Below are 20,280 nucleotides of genomic sequence, written 5' to 3'. Positions count from 1 at the left end.
TGCAGCGCCAGGCCGATTATGCCTAAAACCTGCACATCAGTTAGTGGCGTGCCGCGCTAAAGACCGAACTACTGAGGCACATTCTTGGCGCGATAGTGGCGCATTACGCCCTTACAGCGCCAAGGCCATATTTTCTCGGTTCTGGAAATTGGCTTGAAAAATTCTGCACACCTCGTAGTGGCGCACCGCGCCAGGGGTCAAACTATTAAGGCATGTTCCTGGCGCGATAGTGGCGCATCGCGCTACTGCGGCGCCAAGCCCAGTTTTCCAGCAATTGCAACTCAGGCCTAAAAATCCCTACCGTGCTAGTTCGTCTTAGGATCATCATATCTTTTGACTCCGAACTCCAAAAATTACCTTCTTGGTGGCGTTGAAAAGAAGACTCAATGACCTTTAATTTAATGGGTCGTGGGCCACCCAGATTGTCGTCTTTCAAAAGATAGGGTCATTAGAAGTCGACCCCTTATACGAACTTATCTTAAAACTTAATTGATTGGAGTTCTTTGGACTCGACTTGGTGTTAGAGATCCCTTATGACTCCTAAACACATATAACACACTTCAAATACTTGGTAATTAATCCTAACTCATATGTAGAATTACAAGTCCTCTGGTCCGAGTCTACCCACACATGAAGAAATGTTTGAGTCTTTGCGAAAAAAAATTCTGGGGTGTCACATTTGAGGGAGCTTTCCTAGATCACTTCTTTCCTTATGAGTTGAAGGAAGTAAAGGTGGAAAAAATTGTGAATCTGAAGTAAGAAGTGACTATGAAGGAGTACAGTCTTAAGTTTATCCAGTTGTCTAGATATGCTTCGGAGATGGCTCCATATATGCGGTCTAAGATGAGAAAGTTTATCTCCAGATTGGGAAGACATATGATGAAGGAGTGCAAAGCATAATTGCTGATTTCTAACATAGATATTTCCAAGTTGATTATATATGGTCACTTTGAGTTTCTTGTTATGTCTTTTGGTTTGACTAACGCTCCTGCAACATTTATGGACTTGATGAATCGAGTGTTCAAATAGTATTTGGATATTTTTGATTGTGTTCATCGATGATAGATTGATCTACTCCAAAAATGAGGAGGAGCATGCCAATCATCTCAGAATTGTTCTTCAAACTCTCGAAGATAGGGAATTGTACGCTAATCAAAAAAGAAAAATCATCAAAAAAAATGAACGAGGTTAAAAAAATCATCAAAAAAAAGTTTTCAAAGTGTGAATTTTGTCTTGATTTTGTGGCTTTTTTAGGCTATATTTTATTTGGTAAGGGTATACGAGTTGATTCGCAGAAGATTGAGACAATAAAGAACTGGCCCAGACCTACGTCTTCGATTGACATAAGAAGTTTCTTGGGTTTGGTCAGCTACTACTGTAGATTTTTTGAAGGGTTCTCATCTATATCTTCACCATTGACTAAGCTAACTCAAAAAAAGGCTAAGTTTTAATGGTCAGATGCTTGCGAGAAGAGTTTACTAGAGTTGAAAACAAGGTTAACTATTGCTCTAGTGCTATCCCTACCTGAGGAAATATGTGGTTTTGTTATTTATTGCGATGCGTCTATAGTTGGATTGGGTTATGCGTTAATACAGAAAGGCAAGGTTATTGCATATGCTTCTAGACAGCTTAAGACTCATGAGAGAAACTACCCAACTTACGACCTTGAGTTGGCAAATGTAGTATTTGCTCTTAATATTTGCGGTCTTGCAAACAACATGATTCCATTTGGGTAATTGTGGATAGGATGACTAAGTCATTCCATTTCTTACCGGTTAAGACTACTGATACAGCAAAGTATTACGCTAGATTGTACCTTCATGAGATTGTCAGAATTTATGGAGTCCCCTTGTCCATCATCTCAGTTAAGGGAGCTCAATTTACTTCTCAGTTTTGAAAGTCGCTTTAGAAAGGTTTGGGTTCAAGAGTGAACCTTAGCACTACCTTCCATCTGTAGAGCGCATAATTCAGACTTTGGAGGATATGTTGAGAGCCTGCATCATCAACTTCGAAGGTAATTGGGATGACCATTTACCTTTTATCGAGTTTGCATATAATAATAGCTTTCATTCGAGTATTCAGATAGCTCCTTATGAAGCTTTGTATGAGAGGAGATGTAGATCACCAATTGGTTGGTTTGAAGTTGGTGAAGCCAAATTGATTGGACCAGACTTAATTCGCCAAGCCATGAAGAAGGTGAAAATCATCCGAGAAAGGTTAAGGACTACACAGTGTCACCAGAAATCATACACTGATATTAGAAGGAGAGATTTGGAGTTTAAGGTGAATGATTAGGTGTATCTGAAAGTTTCACCCATGAAGGAATTTATGAGGTTTGTCAAGAAAGAGAAGTTGAGTTCGCGTCACATTGGTCCTTATCAGATTGTAAAGGGTGGGTAATGTAGCATATGAGTTAGAATTACCAAAAAGTTAGTAGTTATTCATCCTGTGTTTCACATATCTATGCTTAAGAAGTGTTTGGGAGACCCTTCGCTTGTTATTCCAACTGAGAGCATTGGGATAAAAGACAATTTGACTTACGAGGAGGTTCCAATTCAGATTCTTGATCATCAATTTCACAAATTGAGAACCAATGAGGTTGCATCAGTCAAAGTTCTATGGCGAAATTAATTTGTTGAAGAAGCTATGTGGGAAGCTGAAGAGGATATGAAATCTCGATACCCGCATCTATTATTGCCTCCTAATGATGATATTGAGGGTAATGTTTCTTTCTCTAATCTTTGAGTTGATGTTCAACCTGAGTTTGAATACTTGTTATGCATTCTAAAGTCAGATTAGTGATTGTTCAATCGATTGAGTAATTGAGTTTTGATTGCATTCGTATCTTGAGTGAGTTCCTAGCTTGGCCGTCATTCGAGGATGAATGACCCTAAGGGAGATATATTGTAACACCCCCAAATTCCTTAGCCTAAACTAACGTTAAATGATCTAAAAATTTGCACCAGAGTCTGGCCACGAGACCCTTCACAGGCCATATTGATCTTCATGATCCGGGAAGAGTGCCCGTGAATAGGCCTAGCAAATGGGAAATAGGGTAAGAAAGGGACCACAGAAGGCTCTACGTCATGTGGTGTTTATCATGGTCCATGAAGCCCTATGTGAGCCTGACCCTCAGGACCCTTGAGACATGCGAGGACCATAGGTAAGCACCACGCCCCGTGATGAGAAACCAATGAGCCATGGTGGTCTCCGTAGTGGCCACCTCTCCCTTATCCATCCTAACTCTAGGTCCACGACACCCACCATGGACCGTGGTGAGCGTCATGGGCCGTGGTGGCCTTCTATGGAGAGTGCCTGCCCAGTTATAATGAAGGACATTTCGGTCTTTTTTTACCTTTTCCCAACTGAACCATGCACGTTCAGGGACTAAAAATTAGTACCTTATCATACCCAATAAGGTTTTTCTCTTATTCACACTTATATTTTCTTAAGAGAAGTGATTGGATAAAAGAAAGAAAGCTAGGGTTCAAGGTTTTTGAGCAATCCCTTCGAGTTTCGATCGTTCTCTCTAACTTCCAGGTATGTAAGGCTGAAGGAATTTGTTCCTCCAGGTGACCATGATTGTGATTGATTAATTGTGAATGAATTGAGTCTCCATGATTGTGTTTCTTAAGAATTTCTTTCTTAAATCTAACATGTTTTACTGATTATTGAGAAATTGATGCTTTTCTACGAACTAGTTCCTTGAATAAATGATTTGGAGTACTTATTTCATAAACCTCAATAGCATATTGATAGATATTCCATGTATATGTTTAAGGGTCTTGAGCCTTGAATTTGTGAATGTATGATTGTGATTGGATTGTGAGTATGATGATAGTATTGATGAACTTGATAGTTTTTTATATTTTCATAATTGAACCCAAGTAAATGGTCTCAACTAAATATTGTCATAAATGATTGTCCAAACTTCTCTTAAATAAATGATTGGGAATGGTTGAAAATTTGATTGCTTGAAAGAATTGGTTTGATAGAACTGATGAACTAACAAGAGTCCATATGAGACATTGATTTGGTTTGATTTGGATCGATTGTCTTATGAGCTTTAAGTCTTGGGAGGAGTATCGAGCACCGAATTAGGTAAGAGTAAGTAATAACTCGAACCCAATAACTACATCGCCAAATATAGGAGAGGATTGAATCGTTAAGTCGGATATTTCCTAAGTTAGTTCCTGATATGATAGGACTCGATTGGTTTTGGATCCATGATTGGTTGATTCGTTCTTACCCTGGTAAGGTATTGAATGGACGTGGAAACAATGTCGGCTTGTTGTACTGTCACTGACTCATAAGTGATGGTTGTCGGATAAGAGAAACTCTCATACAGGTCTTGATAAGTACTCTAATTGGATTGAATTGTATATGATTGGTCTCTGTCTAAATCTTATTATTTCTTTAGATTTAGGACATCGTCTGATTGAGTTATTCACCTTCCTGATTTGAGATATTTAAACTGATTTGATTCTAACTTGATGTATGTTTCATCCTGTCATTTTACATAATAGTGCATTATATGTACTAACGTCATTTGGCCTGCATCATTTCATTATGTAGATATAGGTGTTAGAGATCCTCAACAGGCGTATCATTGAAGATCATTTCTATCATCAGATTTGGTGAGTCATCCCTGCATCCGGAGGCACTCTTGATTGTTATCTTTCCCTTTGAGTATTTCTTTTTAGGTAGCCATGGACTTGTCATTGGCACTTTCTTGATAGTATTAGAGGCTTCATAGACAGACAATGATGTTGTTGAGTTACTGGTTTGGATTTCGAAACTATTCTTTGACATGGAGTTGAGTTATGATTTAGTTTAATCATGAGTTGTTAATTTGATTAGCCCACATGATAGTTCCCTTTTCCTATTGTTTAAGTTTTCCGTTGAATGAATGAACGTGTGATTGGACCAAGTGGTTCACTTGAGGACCAACAATGATTTTTGAGTGCCGGCCACGCCTATGGTACCCTCTCGGGGTGTGACAAATAATCTTAATCGATATTAAGAGAATTACTCAGATAGTTAAGTGCTAGTTTTATTTCACTAGATTACGTCGTAAAGTGATGGGCCAGTTTGAAGAAAACCAACAGGATATCTCGATTAAAATCGAGGGATATCCATCGATTATTTAAAATATATAAGTATCAATTCAATTGAAAAAAAACGACATAAAAAAACAACGTACTTCCTCAATTTTAAAATGTCGGTTATATTACAATCACTTGAATTATTTTTCACTGGTGAAGCTTTCTTAGAAACTATAGGGAGAAAAATAACATATGAAAAAGAAAAGAAAATATATTGCTGAGCATGTGAGAAAAAAGATCACCCTTAGGTCTACTTCATATATCCATTGACACTAGACAGAGATTGCCCGGCAGAGCACGAGCCCAACTTTGTGCCTTTCAAATCTTTCCTTTAATATTTAAGAGATTAAAATTTGTATATCTTACATTTAATTGAGAGGTTAATAAATGAAACACAATACTATAGTATATTTGTTAATATTATCAGTTGTAGGCATTGTGCACTTCCTTGGTGAAGAGGTGTAGTTGATGTATGCTAATATAATGTCATCTTCTCTTCCACTCTTGACTATTACTATTTATTTGAAGGGACGGAGATGATAAATCATGCTAACATACCTAAAGAAACACCGCGAAAATAAAATCGTAAGGGCACGTACAATAAGAAGAAATGTGTTGGAATGTTCAAGAAAATGAATACATAGTTAGAAGAATGAAACTTAATTTTTCACGTACAGATTCATACTATGCAAGTGATACATTTAGACAACATTCGAGAATTTAGTTACCTTTTACTATAGTGTATATTGTAGAAATAGATGAATGCAGAAAACTTATTCAGGGAAAAATACTGAAATGATCTTCAATTGCAGTGTGAAATCACATACTTGAAAGTAAGTATAGAAATGGTACAGCTTGATGGCATCAAAAAAAAACACCAAATATAAGTAACATTGATTCCTCTGATTATGTTGAGATGATCAACACTGATTAAAATAAGAATGACAAAAGCTTAAGATGTTTATCTGTGAGTCTCATGTTTACAAATTTCAGGAGGCATTCTCCTTTCAAGATCCTTTTTCTATTTTCATCACCATTAAGTCATATATCAAAGAGTAGAAGTCGGCAGTTATAACCATGACGAAAGAAATCGAGAAAAAAAAGTCATTCAAAGACTTCAAATGATAAAAATATATTTTTGACACTTAATCATAAATTATGTTTATGTGTAGTTTGGAAGTAACAAAGGAAACATAAAAGTTCGATTGGCAAATAAAAGTATAGATTAACAAATAAAAGATTTAATGACCACTACATTTTTTAATAGTCACGATGCTCATGACTATCAAGCACTGATATCTAACATCTATATATAGACTATTTCTTTATGACAAACCACTATTAGCATTATTAAACATTCAAAAAATTATTCAAACAGTCGTAAAATTATCAAACACTCAAACAATCTACATTATTATTACCATCATTGACAACAATTTCTTCAATGGTGATGTTAAAATTTATTTGCTCTTCATAGTTTTGAGCATCTACCAAAAGTGCTTGTTTTCTAAAATTATAACCACCAATAAAGCTTCTTGTCAACATAACTTTTTTTCTTTTGTAAATGTAAGCATGTAATTACTTTTGTAAATTACACAAGCCCGATTTATTTTTTACTCGTCTATCAATTCACTTTGCACTACTCATGATGTAATCATGTAATTGAAAATCTCCTGTTGTTGTACAATGGCAGAATTTTACTCGATAATATATTTTAATATATATTATGTGATATTTAAAATAAAAGCCAAATTAAATTGTAAATATGAGATCATTATATTTGAAAATATATTACGTTGTCTTGCCTAAATTTGAAACTTTTGGATAAGATGAGCATTTTTTGTTGGTAATAAACTCTTTATACAAATAATATTTGCGGTAATACAAGTAACAAAAGTGAAACACAATAATCAGTTAATCAATAAGAATAAAAAGAATAATAATGACACCAAGATTTTTACGTGAAAATCCTTTTGAATAAGGGAAAAAATTACGGACCGAGAGTAGCAACTGATATTAATATAGCAAGAAATTATACACTTTTAGGTCTGAGTAAATACTCCACAAACCACTACAAACTCAAAATAAATATTCCTCTTTTGATTTTCCCACATCACTACAATATCGCTCACACACTCTATTTTTTCTCATAAATTATTTTTCTCTGTGATGCCTAACTCTTTTTTTCTCTCATTTATTTTTGGTGTGTTTACAAATAAGCAAAAGCTCCCAATTTATAGGAAGAGAAAAAAAACCATGCATATATCACTGATGACGTAGGCAAAGGTAGAAATTTCAACATTTTAATGTGAAAATATCTTTTTGGCCGGTTCAACAAAAGTGTGTGAAGATATCTTTTAAATGGTTGTCAATTTTGACAAAAGTGTGAACAAATCTTTTGATCGGTTGGCCATATCTCCAAATCTTGATAATTTTTACCAAAGGAAGATAAAACATCTTCCTTAAACTCATGGACTGGACCTTACAGATCTCTCTATCCAGTCTCATGCACCTGAAGGAGGTATTTCTATAATCTTAGAGCGAGCTCATGCCGACAAGTTCTTTGCACAATTCGAACTTATTCTTTATTGTTGGACACATCTTCTTGCTCAACTTCAAATGACCAGCAAGAAGTTTGCTAACAGCTTTAGCACACTTCATATTGAAGCGATCTAGTACACGTTCAATGTACTTTTTCTGAGATAGCCACAAATTTCTATTTGTTCATTTTTGAACAATATTCATCTCCAGAATTTGTTGTGCTAGGCCCAAGTCCTTTATGTCAAATAACTTGGACAAATCTCCTTTTAACTTGGCAATCAGCTCCTTGTCCTGTCCTACAATTAACATTGTCATCCACATACAACAATAAAATAATAAAGTTGTTGTCAGAAAATCTTTGAAAATATACACATGAATCAAAATAAGTATTTGTGTACGTTTGACTTTTTATAAAAAAAAGTCAAACTTTTTGTACCACTGTCTTGGTGCCTGTTTAAACCCATAAAGATTTTTATTCAATTTGCGCATCATGTGTTTCTTTCCAGATACTTTAAATCCTTCTGGTTGCTCTATATAAATATCCTTTCCCAAATCTCTGTGAAGGAATGTTGTTTTCACGTCCAACTGCTCCACTTCAAGATCTAGGCAAATTTTCTTCTATTCCAAGCCTTTTATCACCAATCGAGCTTTTTATCTAACCAACTTTCCATTTTTATTTTTTTTGAGTTTAAAGTCTTACTTGCACTTAAGCGATTTTTTACCTTTTGAAAGTTCAACCAGCTTGTATGTGTCATTTTTCTATAGAGATTTCACCTCTTCTTAAATGGCTTTCATCCACTGGCTCTTTTATGGATGAGACAATATCTCTTTAAGATTTTCTGGATCCCCCTCATCATTGACGAGGAATACTCTAAGGAAGGGTACTTAGATGAAGCTATCCTTTGCCTTTATGACCTTCTCAGAGTTTGAGATTGTTCTTCTTCTTGTTGAGAAGGGTACTCAGCTTACTCGGTACAATCACTAAATTTCTCCCTCTGCTCAACAACCTCATTTGGTTGCTCTCTCTGCTCATCAATCTCACCAATCGTACTTTCTACACTTATAGAATAGTTAGAAGTAGAAGAAACGAAAATAAGATTAGAGACTATACCATTCTTTTTCTTGGCCTTCTTGGACAAATCATCAACAATTCCAACTTTACTTTCTCGGAAGATTACATTTATGCTTCTGATGACTTTTTTTTACAGGATCCCACAGTCTATACCCAAACTCTTCATCCCCATATCCGATGAATATACAGGGAATTGATTTATCGTGTATCTTGGTTCTTTGATCATTCATTACATGTGCAAGATCTTTGCAACCAAACACCTTTAGATGCGAGTAGGATACTTTCTTCTTGGCCCCAACTCTTTATAGGATGTCAAACTCCAATGAAATTGATGGACTATGATTGATAAGATAACAGGTTGTCTGAACTGCTTCACCCCATAATGACTTAGGCAATTTAGTCATTTTGAACATACTTCTCACCTTCTCAACAATAGTGTGATTCGTCCTCTCATTTATACCATTGTGTTATGGGGTTTCAGGAACTGTCTTTTCATGTCTGATCCCATGGCTTGAACAATACTCTTCAAATTCCCTAGAAGCGTAATCACCTCCATTGTCAGTTCAGAGACGCTTTAGGTTTCAACCCGTCTCCTTTTCTACCGGAACGTGAAACTTCTAGAATACTTGAAACACCTGATCTTTGATTTTTATGATATAAATCCACAATTTTTGTGAAGCATCATCAATAAAAGTAACAAAGTATTTGAACAGCCTATCGATTTTATCTCCATTGGACCACAAGCATCAGAGTATATCAAATCAAGTATATTCAACTTTCTTTCATACAATGTCTAAAATGAGACTCTATGTTGCTTATCAAATAAACAATAGTCACGAGGTTTTATCGTCGTACCTTTGGCAAAAAAAATTGAGTGATTTTTTGAAAAATATTTTGCAATCCTTTCTCGCTCATATGACCCATTTTTTATGTCATAAATCTACAGAAAAATCTCTTCATGAGCCGCATTTAATTCACCTGGGTATATTTCTTCATTTGTCCTGCCACGAGCAACTTCCTTTGTAATCATCAATACTCCCTTGGTAAGTCTCTATTTTTTATTTGTAAAGTAGTATCCATCTCGGTCCAAAGAAATTTTCGAGATTAAGTTCATTCGCGAATTAGGTAAATGACACACGTTCTTCAGTACCAATGTGCATCCGACATTAGTCTTGATACAAATGTCTCTGATCCCCGCAATTTTTGAGTAACTTGTGTTATCCATTTTTACAGTGCCAAAATCACCTGCTACAAATCTACAAAATATATCTCTTACCGGTGTAGTATGGTAAGATGTTGTTGTGTCAACCACCCATTCTGACTCTGCACCTGCTAAGTGCATGCATTCTTGTTCCTCATTTACGAAGAGAATAACATTGTCATTATCTTGCACCATGACAGTAGTATTGTCATCGTTCTTTTGGCCACTGCTTTCATCTTTGTCCTTTTTTAGATTTGGACAAACTCTTTTGAAGTGGCTTAGTTGATCTTAATTATAGCAATTTCTTGTCTTTGATTTTGATCGGACCTTGGACTTTCCACGAGCTCTTGATCTATCATAGTTATTCAAACTCCTTTGAAAACTCCTGCCTCTACTTCTATGATGAGAGCCTGTCCATGATTTTCTCTCATCTTCTCATTGAGCAAAAAAGCTAATGTAACATCCTTCAACTCAATATTATCTTTATCGATTTTCAAATTTAATAAAAATATAAATAAATCTTTTGATCGGTTGGTCATATCTCTAAAGCTTGATAACTTTTACTAAAGGAAGATGAAACATCTTCCTTAAATTCATGAACTGACCTTACATCTTCGTGTCCGACAAATCGAGCCTCCCGAGAATGTGACAACTACAAGCATGAGTAATTCGTTCCTGCAAGTCAAATTAAGTGGAATATAAAATTAATTTTTACTTCTTACTTACGGAAGGAATGGGAAAGAAATACTACAAGACATGCAATAATTAAGTAAAATATCCTTAGACAAAAATAAAAAGACATTTTGAACCTTCCTTTAACTCACATTTCTTCTATCGCAGAATTTGACATTCATTATTAAATGCTCATTAATGTACTAATTATTTTATACGCAAGGTCCATTATTGATTGTAACGTGAAAGCTTTTTTATTATTATTTTATTCAATTGTGTAATATACTAAACATTTTATGCACTAAAAACATTTTACACTCAAGGTCAATACTTTTAACAGTTCATATATGTTATTCAACTCCTATATATCTTATAGTATTATTCATATGGTCCAAATAAAAAACACTCAACTATGTAAATTTCATCTACCAAAACATATACTTTCTTCCTTTTCATTTATTTGACTGATTTTAACTTGACACAAAATTTAAAAAAATAAAGATGAATTTTGAATCTTATGGTCGTAAACTAAAAATACGTTAAATGTATCAAAATATTCTTTAATTTATGCGGAAAGTTTAAATTAAAGAGTTGCAAAAAATATAACATTAATTTTTAAATGGACAAGAAAGAAAAATAAGACAAACAAATTGAAACGAAGGGAGTATTACAAAATCACCACTTCTTGGAAGAGTAAGGTGTGCTTAGTATGGATGAAATGTTTTTCTAATTTTTTAATGTTTGATTGATTAAAATATTTTTTCAAGAAAAACAAAAAAATTTAAAAAAAAACTCTGCAATAAATTTCATAAAAGCTATTTATTCTTGACAGAGTTACAAGAGATACAAAAGTCTATTCAAAAAGAAACTGAATATATGGATTTCTCAAATACATATTGTGGAGAATCCTTTAGTTCTTTTCTTGAAATGTTCAATTCAGATACATGTCTCAATCATATTTTTCTGTTATCTGTGGACTTCCTACTGTTGTTCATCTTGTTAGTTATCCTAGTTTGTAAGATATCATTGAGCAAGTTATTATCTCACTCAAAATCTTATGGAATTCCCAAGTTATCTATCTTTTCAGCCATTTTTAATGGATGTTTGGGCTTAGGATATATAGCATTTGGAGTATGGAAGCTTAAAGCTCAACACCAAGAATATGAAACTCTTCTGCTTCTGGTCCATGGCATTACATGGTTATTTGTAAGTTCATTCATTAGCCTATGCAAGCAACAAACTTTACTTATAGTGAAGATTTATTCAATCATTGCATTCTTGTTAGCAGTGTTTCTCTGCATAACATCTATGTGGAAATTCGAATATGATCATCGCAATGTAATAGAAAGTATTAAAGTGATATTAAATGCACTATCTTTTCTTGGAGCAATACTTTTGCTCTGCATTGGATTTATAAACGAAAGTGAATATGATGAGACATTCTATAAGCCTTTACAAGAATTTGAAGATGAAATTACTCCATTTGCAAATGCTGGATTTCTTGGAAAATTCTCATTTTGGTGGTTGAATCCATTAATGAAGAAAGGTAAAAATAAGATTCTTGAGGACGAAGACGTTCCTCATCTAAGATCAGCCGATGGAGCAGGAACATGTTTTGATCTGTTCAATGAGAAAGTGCATATGCTAAAACGAAAAGACCCTTTGGGAAAACCTTCTATATTAATGGCAATACTCCTCTGCCACCAAAAATCCATCCTTATATCGGGGGTGTTTGCTCTAATTAAGATCATAGCGCTGACATCAGGACCGTTGTTTCTTCATACTTTCATCGAGGTTGCTGAAGGAAGAGAATCCTTTAAGTATGAAGGATATGCTCTAACGGCCGGCTTTTTCCTTGCGAAATGCTTGGAATCTCTAGCAGAGAGGCAATGGCACTTCAGAACTAGACTGATTGGACTACAAGTAAGATCTTCACTGACTGCAGCTGTCTTTCACAAACAACTACATGTCTTAAATGCTGCTAAGAAAACTCATTCCCCTGGACAGATAATGAATTATGTGACTGTTGATGCTCATAAAATAGGTGAATTCCCCTTTTGGTTTCATCAGATATGGACAACAATTCTTCAGCTCGTCCTAGTGTTATGTGTAATGTACTATTCTATAGGGGTAGCTGCATCAGCAGCATTAGTGATTGTAATATTAACTGTACTAGTAAATTCTCCATTATCCAAGTTGCAGCTTAAGTATCAGACTAACCTCATGATAGCACAAGATAAAAGGCTAAAGGCCATCACAGAAGCACTTGTGCATATGAAAGTTCTCAAGTTATATTCTTGGGAAAAACATTTCATGGACACGATAAGCAAGTTGAGATCAGAAGAAACCAAGTGGCTATCATCTGTTCAAACACAAAGAGGATACTACCTCCTCCTGTTCTGGTCATCTCCTATTCTGGTCTCATCTGCCACTTTTGTAGCTTGTTACTTGTTTGGAGTTCCTCTTCATGTCAGCAATGTTTTCACATTTCTAGCCTCTATAAAGCTTGTTCAATTGCCCATTAGAAGTCTCCCTGATGTTGTCGGGGCATTTATTGAAGCAAAGGTTTCGCTGTCGAGGATTGTGAAATTTCTTGACGAACCTGACATGCATACAAGGGATATGAAGAAGCAAAAGCAAGATGATGTGAACATTTGTATAAGCTGCACTGATGTTTCTTGGGAGATGAACTCCTTAAAGCCCACATTAAAGGACATAAATCTCGATATTAAACATGGTGAAAAAGTGGCTGTATGTGGTGAAGTTGGCTCCGGGAAATCTACCCTCATGTCTCTGATTCTTGGAGAAGTTCCATACATAAATGGCACAGTAAGTCTTAGTAATTGTTTATTTACTGTATTGGCATAATCTGAAGATGTTGCTGTTTCTTCTTTTTGTTTTTGCAGGTTGATGTTTATGGAAAGATAGCTTATGTTTCTCAGACAGCATGGATTCAGACAGGGACCATACAAGAAAACATCCTATTTGGATCTAATATGGAACCACAAAGGTATCAGCAAGCTCTAGAAAGGAGTTCACTGGTGAAAGACTTGGAGATGCTTCCATTTGGTGATCTTACTGAGATAGGTGAAAGAGGTAACAATTTGAGTGGAGGGCAAAAGCAAAGGGTTCAACTAGCTCGTGCCCTCTATCAGGATGCAGATATTTACCTCTTGGATGATCCATTTAGTGCTGTAGACGCACATACCTCGACTAATCTATTTAATGTACTTTATATCAAGTCTTCTCCATTTTCGCTTCCTTGAAAAACCATATGCAGTACTGAAAAAATTATTCTCAACTGTCCGCTTTTTTTGATTTGCCAGGATTATGTCTTGGGAGCTCTATCAGGAAAAACTGTGCTGCTGGTAACACATCAAGTTGAATTTCTTCCCGCATTTGATTTTATTTTGGTTAGTTATCTCCATGAAGAACTCCGTTAATTCTATTTGTTTTTTGTTGTAATATCCGCTTATTCTCTCATCTTAAGTGCTTAGTAATCTTTATCCATCTAGATCAGAAAGGCACCAATCGTACAAAGTAAACAAACATTCAAACTTGGTCTCGACTGGCAAGTAAACACTCCCAACTTTGAGTATGCACATCTATACACCTCAACTCGTCTCCACTCCATTGTGTCAGTTGAACACTCCACCTTACAAAATGATCATTTAGACACCTCCAAAATTTATGTGTCACATCAGCGTCAAGTTTCAACGAGACACAGTGGGGACGAGTTGGAGTGTTTAGTTATCAGTTGAGATTAAAGTGAGGTATCTAGATGTACAATCTCAAAGTTGGAGTACTTGTCAGCGGAAGCCAAACTTGAGTGTTTGTTATGAGAGAAGTTTAGTTAGACATTTGAAAGAGTATTATAATCGATCTCCATTTTAACCAAGTCTATTTCAATTTCACAGCTAATATCTAGTGGGAAGATCATGAAATCCGGTACGTTTGATGAGTTGCTCTCAAAGAGTAAGGAATTTCAGGACCTTGTTAATGCACAAAAAACTCCTGATGATCCTAAATGTCAAGAAATTTATGCTTCTAATAAAAGGCCTAAAGCTGCTGAGATAGAGAGTGATAATAATGTCTCCTCCGAGGAACATGATGATGTAGTTTCTTCAAAAGGAGATCAATTAATCAAAGCAGAAGAACGAGAAGTAGGAGATGCTGGATTGAAGCCATACATACAATATCTAAAGAATGACAAAGGATTCTTGTATTTCTCCTTGGCAACCATTGTTCACACAATGTTTGTAGTTGGGCAGTATATACAGAGCTACAAGTTAGCTATAGACCTTCAAGATTCCAGTGTTAGCAGATTAAAGCTAATCAACGTCTACGCAGTCATTGGTTTTGGTTTAATAATCTTTCTGATTTTAAGATCCTTATTAACGGTAAAGATGGGGCTTGATGCATCAAAATCAGTTTACTCTACACTGTCAAGCTCTCTTTTCTTTGCACCAATGTCTTTTTTTGACTCGACGCCTTTAGGAAGAGTGCTTAGTCGGGTAAGAATGGCTGAAAATAATGTTACTGCAAATTAGTTTTACTTGGTTGATCATTGAAGATTATGTATTTGTTGTGCGCAGGTATCTTCGGATTTAAGCAGTGTTGACATTGAATTGCCTTTCTTAATAAACTTTACTGTTGGATCAATCATTATTTTATACTCTACCTATGTCATCCTGTGTTTTTTCGCTCCAGAGGTCCTGTTGGTCATCGTGCTTATGATTTACGTAACTATATTAGTTCAGGTAATAGACATTTTTATAACTTTTGAGTTCTTATATCACCTTATAGCTTTCAGATGTGTAATTTATCAACACATTTTGTCATGCAGAGATACTACAATGCTTCTGCTAAAGAACTGATGAGATTAAATGGAACGACAAAGTCTTTAGTCGCCAATCATTTAGCTGAAAGCATTTCTGGGATAATGACAATTAGAGCTTTTGGACAGGAAGGCCGTTTCCTTTTAAAGAACTTGGAGTTTATTGATAAAAATGCTAGGCCGATTTTCCATACTTTCTCAGCAACTGAATGGTTAATTCTACGTTTGGAGATCATATGCACGATTATCATGTCCTCCTGGATGCTTGGCATGACATGGCTTCACAGAGGGAGTGCTATATCTGGTTTGTTCCATTTATGCTTTGATATATGACATTATGTCAGGCCTACTTGCGCGTATCAGAAAATCACAGATTGAACCTTGTTGCTGAACAGGACTTACTGGAATGGCATTCTCCTATGGCCTAACACTAAATGCAGCTCTTGTTTTGTGTGTTCGATGGCAATGCGCGGTAGCAAATTCTATAATCTCTATAGAAAGGCTAGAGCAATACATGAGAATACCTAGTGAAGAATCTGAATTAGTGCAAATAAGCCACCCTCTACCTGGTTGGCCTACGCGTGGCAAAGTGGAAATTCGCGACCTAAAGGTATTTTTTTCTCAGTAGCAAGAACCGTCAATTTGTTCAGGAACACTGCTAATCTCTTGCAAGTTTGTTTTGAAACAGGTGAGGTACAGGACTAATGCTCCATTAGTTCTTCAATGTATTAGTTGTACATTTGAAGGGGGACAAAAGATTGGAGTTGTAGGCAGAACAGGCAGTGGGAAAACAACTCTTATCAGTGCATTGTTTCGCCTAGTTGAGCCTACAGATGGCAAGATCATCATCGATGAATGTGATATTTCAACGATTAGTCTTCATGCCCTTAGGTCGTGTATTGGAATTATTCCACAAGATCCTACACTCTTTACAGGTTCTGTCAGATACAATTTAGACCCCTTATCAAAATATAGTGATGACCAGATATGGAAGGTAAGTTTTATATATATATATATATATATATATATATATATATATATATATATATATATATATATATATATATATGTATATATATGTTGTCTCATTGCTAATGATTCTAAGTTACTAACAGAATTTTGTTGTTTTAAGGTTCTTGATAAGTGTCAGCTTAGAGAGGCTGTCCAAGAAAAAGAAGGGGGACTAGATTCCTCAGGTAAAACACAACATGTAGGGGTTATTTGTAAGAATGATTCTTGAACTTTGGCCTTGGTTAAAAAGATCTTTAAAGAATGACCTATGTTTCCCATTGCCCATCGGGCATGAGTGAACCTGTTCAATTGACAACAAGTTCCTCCTCATAGTTAAAAATTGCTTGTTTTTCTCGACAAATTATACTATATTCAAAACTAACTTATGGATACACTACAACTAAAACTTATGCCTGCTGAGCAACAAAGGTCATTTTAAAAATATTTTATTAAGCGAGGCCAAAAGTTCAAGATCACCCTTTACGACTCCTGTTTTTGAAATACTTTCAAAATGTTGATCACCTAACATAAGATCACATAGCAATTTCATTGTTGTTTATATTAGAAGATAACAATAGTGTAGTATAAGGCAAACTAAATTGCAGTTCTACAAGATGGATCAAACTGGAGCATGGGACAAAGACAATTGTTCTGTCTCGGACGCGCACTGTTGAAAAGAAGTCGAATTCTAGTGCTAGATGAAGCCACTGCATCCATTGACAATGCCACAGATGCAATTCTCCAGAAAACAATCAGGCTAGAATTTGCAGACTGCACAGTTATAACAATAGCTCACAGAATTCCAACAGTTATGGATTACACAAAAGTTTTAGCAATAAATGATGGTGAGTTACTTATATTACTCTAATAATAATGTTACACTCCCTTTGTCCCAATTATGTCACACTCCAAAATAATTATTTGGGATAGAGGAAGTATTCCCTCAGTCACTTTTATGAGTCCATTAGACTATAATTATTTTATACCTATTTTATCCTTATTATTACTAGTCATTCCCAATATTCAGATAACTTATTCTTCCTACTAAAAACTGCCTAAAATCGACAGGTCATTTTTTTAGAATTTCTTTTTTAACGAAAGAAACCTCCGGAGGTCGGTTTTTTTAGTGCCAAAAACTGAAAAAATATAAGCCGACCTCCTGAGATTGGGATTTTTCAAAAGAAAAAAAAAAGGTTTTCTTCTTGAGGTCGGATTTTTTTTGACACACACTTTTTCGATCTACGATTTTAGGTTGATTTTCTCTAATTACCTACTCTGAAGGTTGGTTTTGACTGTTTTTTTAGCAGTGACTCCCCATGTTCAAATATACGAGAGTCAATGAATTTTTTCTTCAACTAAATTTCGTTAAATGTATTTTAAAAATTATTAATTATTATAACTTATAGTACTTTTTATGTAGTTTTTAAATATATAAACTTTATTTCAAAAAATCTTAAAACTTCTATTTCTGAATTCACGGTCAATATTTAAACGTTTGAATCTCAAAATTTCAATAGTGCCATACAAATTGGGACAAAGAGAGTAATAATTAGGGATGATAGTGTAATAATATCATTTTATTTTTATTGCTTCTTAAAGAATGTGTCAAGTCAAATATGGACAAGTAAATATGCTCGGAGGAAATATCTTTTCTTTTTTGTTTCACACCTAGTCTTCCATTAACGCTTGCGATATGTTGTCTATATCACATTTCTTGGGGTGTGGCCCTTCTCCAAACACTGCATAAATACGTAATGCTTTGTGCATTGAGTTGTTTTTTTTTAATCATGCAACACGCAAGGGGAAAAGTGTTCCGTACTTAATTTTTTTTCATTCATAGGTCTCAAATCTCGAGACCTCTAATTAAGATTAGAAGAATCTTATCCATCTCAACGTAACCCTCGATGGTACAGAGAAAGTATCTATTTCATCATATATGTTGAAGCTTAAAATTTGCATCGTTGTTAATTTTTCAGGGAAGCTGGTTGAGTTTGATGAGCCAAAGAAGCTGATAAATAAAGAGGGTTCATTATTTGGAATGCTTGTTAAAGAATATTGGGCTCGTACAGAAAAGTGATAAAACTAGAGAATTTTTAAAGGAGATACCAAATACGTAAGCGAGATAGGAGAGTGACAGAATATATTAATTTTGTCTTGATTATTTATCTGCACTCTGCAGTCTCTCAAAAGAGGTAAAACGCAACTCTTTTCATAGTTCATTTATTTTCCTTATATGGCATTTGACGAGACCAATGTGTAGGGGCGTTCATGTTCGGTATAGATTGATTTTTAATTAAAATCAAAATTAAATTAATTTATAATAGAATCTTTTTAAATAAATATGACCGAAATCATAAAATATTATTATTTTGTAGAGATATTACTTAATTAATAAATTAATATTTATTAATTTAAAAGTGTTTTCAAAATTCAACGAAGGTTAATTTTGATTACATCAAAATTATTGTATTTTACTAATTATGTATCACATTTATTGAATTAATATAAAAAAAAATTACTATACATAAAGCACAATATGTGATGCATGATTGTAACACCTTGGAAGTGTAAAAGTTGTTGGAAGTTGAAAATTTTGAAAAAATATTGCTGGAGCAGATTTCCACAAGTGGAATGTACAGGTCATACATAATTCCATGGGTCGTGGATGCCAGTCATGGTTAGTGCCTTGAAAATTTGGAAAATGTTAAGCCTCAAAACTCTTTGTACGAGCCAACAGTTGGGTTTGTAAATGGAACTACAAGTCGTAGTTGGTTTTGTGGGGTTAGATTTCAGAAAGTTGAACTTGCAGTAATTGACTTCTGCAACTAGACTTTATGGGTCGTACATGGAAGTACGGTTCGTAAATAGTCTTTGTATATTGAATTTCAGAGATTAGAGATTTCAGTACTTTGATTGTACAAGAGGTATCTACAGGTCATGAAAAGAAATACGGAATGTAGTTTGAGTTCATGGTTTGTTTTTCAGAGACTTGATGATTTCAGTAATTGAATTCTACGGATGGAATGTATAGACTATAAATGGAATTATGAGCCGTAGAATGGTTTCGTGGTTCAAGATCACAAACTCAGGAAATTTACCCAATCTTCTACAGACAAACAGTACAGTCGTAGAGTGAAATATGGACATAGAAGAGGGTTGTAGATCCTGTCCGACAATTATTTTTTCAGGGTTAGTTGGGTCTTTTCCTACTCTTTTAATTCCTATACTACATCGTTTCTACCCTATTTTGAGGACTTATAACTGATCCTAAGACTCAAACCCTCTCTATTCACTCTCATTCTCTCAAAAACCCCTAAGTCTTCTTCTTCAAGTTTTCTCTCAAGGTGAATCTAGGATTCTTCAAGCTTCAAGTCTCCTCTTCCAAGTTCAAGGCTAGGGTTCATTCAGGTATATGGAAAGTTAATCATTGGGCCCTCTTCACCCATTGAGTCCCAAAGAAACCTCACATTCTCTCTTATAATTCCTTATCCAATTCTAGGATTTTCCTAATACTTTCATTGATTCAATTGATTTAAATTTTTTATGTCGTGATTGATCTTATTATACATGATTTGATCATAGTATGCTCCGATAATAGTAGCCGATTCTAAAGCTCAAATGAGCAAGTTTGTTTCTGAAATTTTGAAAATGATGGTCAAAGAATGTAAAACCTCCATATTGATCAAGGAGATGGATATATCGAGGTTGATGACTCATTTTCAATAAATTGAAGATTAAAAGCTTAAAGAGAAAGTTAGGGAGACTAAGAGGGCTCAGACCGATAGTAGTGACTACTCTCATAAGATATTCGGTAGTGGAGGTCGTTTTCCATTCAGACAGA

At 34.9% G+C, this 20,280-nt stretch overlaps 1 protein-coding gene across 1 annotated transcript; it reads left to right on the top strand.

Annotated features, from left to right (window-relative positions):
* Window positions 1-11,497: 11,497 nt before the first annotated feature.
* On the top strand, window positions 11,498-18,698 carry LOC129904683 (ABC transporter C family member 10-like). Its single transcript, XM_055980260.1, has 11 exons — window positions 11,498-13,420; window positions 13,498-13,818; window positions 13,918-14,004; window positions 14,509-15,105; window positions 15,187-15,351; window positions 15,438-15,732; window positions 15,824-16,038; window positions 16,117-16,422; window positions 16,561-16,624; window positions 17,045-17,284; window positions 18,416-18,698. Exons 1-11 carry the CDS (start codon window positions 11,519-11,521, stop codon window positions 18,514-18,516), a joined length of 4,293 nt encoding a protein of 1,430 aa, XP_055836235.1. The 5' UTR covers window positions 11,498-11,518; the 3' UTR covers window positions 18,517-18,698.
* Window positions 18,699-20,280: the final 1,582 nt, after the last annotated feature.

The sequence above is a fragment of the Solanum dulcamara genome, chromosome 9, assembly GCF_947179165.1.
Source record: "Solanum dulcamara chromosome 9, daSolDulc1.2, whole genome shotgun sequence".
NCBI lineage: Eukaryota > Viridiplantae > Streptophyta > Magnoliopsida > Solanales > Solanaceae > Solanum > Solanum dulcamara.
This window is presented reverse-complemented; position numbering and strand designations above follow the sequence as displayed.

What these genes read in the sequence shown, in the direction of transcription:
- LOC129904683 (XM_055980260.1), top strand. Translation starts at nt 11,519, where the DNA reads ATGTTCAATTCAGATACATGTCTCAATCATATTTTTCTGTTATCTGTG. An exon ending in CCTCGACTAATCTATTTAAT is followed by an intron (nt 13,819 to 13,917) that starts GTACTTTATATC and finishes TTGATTTGCCAG; the next exon opens with GATTATGTCTTGGGAGCTCT. An exon ending in TAGGAAGAGTGCTTAGTCGG is followed by an intron (nt 15,106 to 15,186) that starts GTAAGAATGGCT and finishes TGTTGTGCGCAG; the next exon opens with GTATCTTCGGATTTAAGCAG.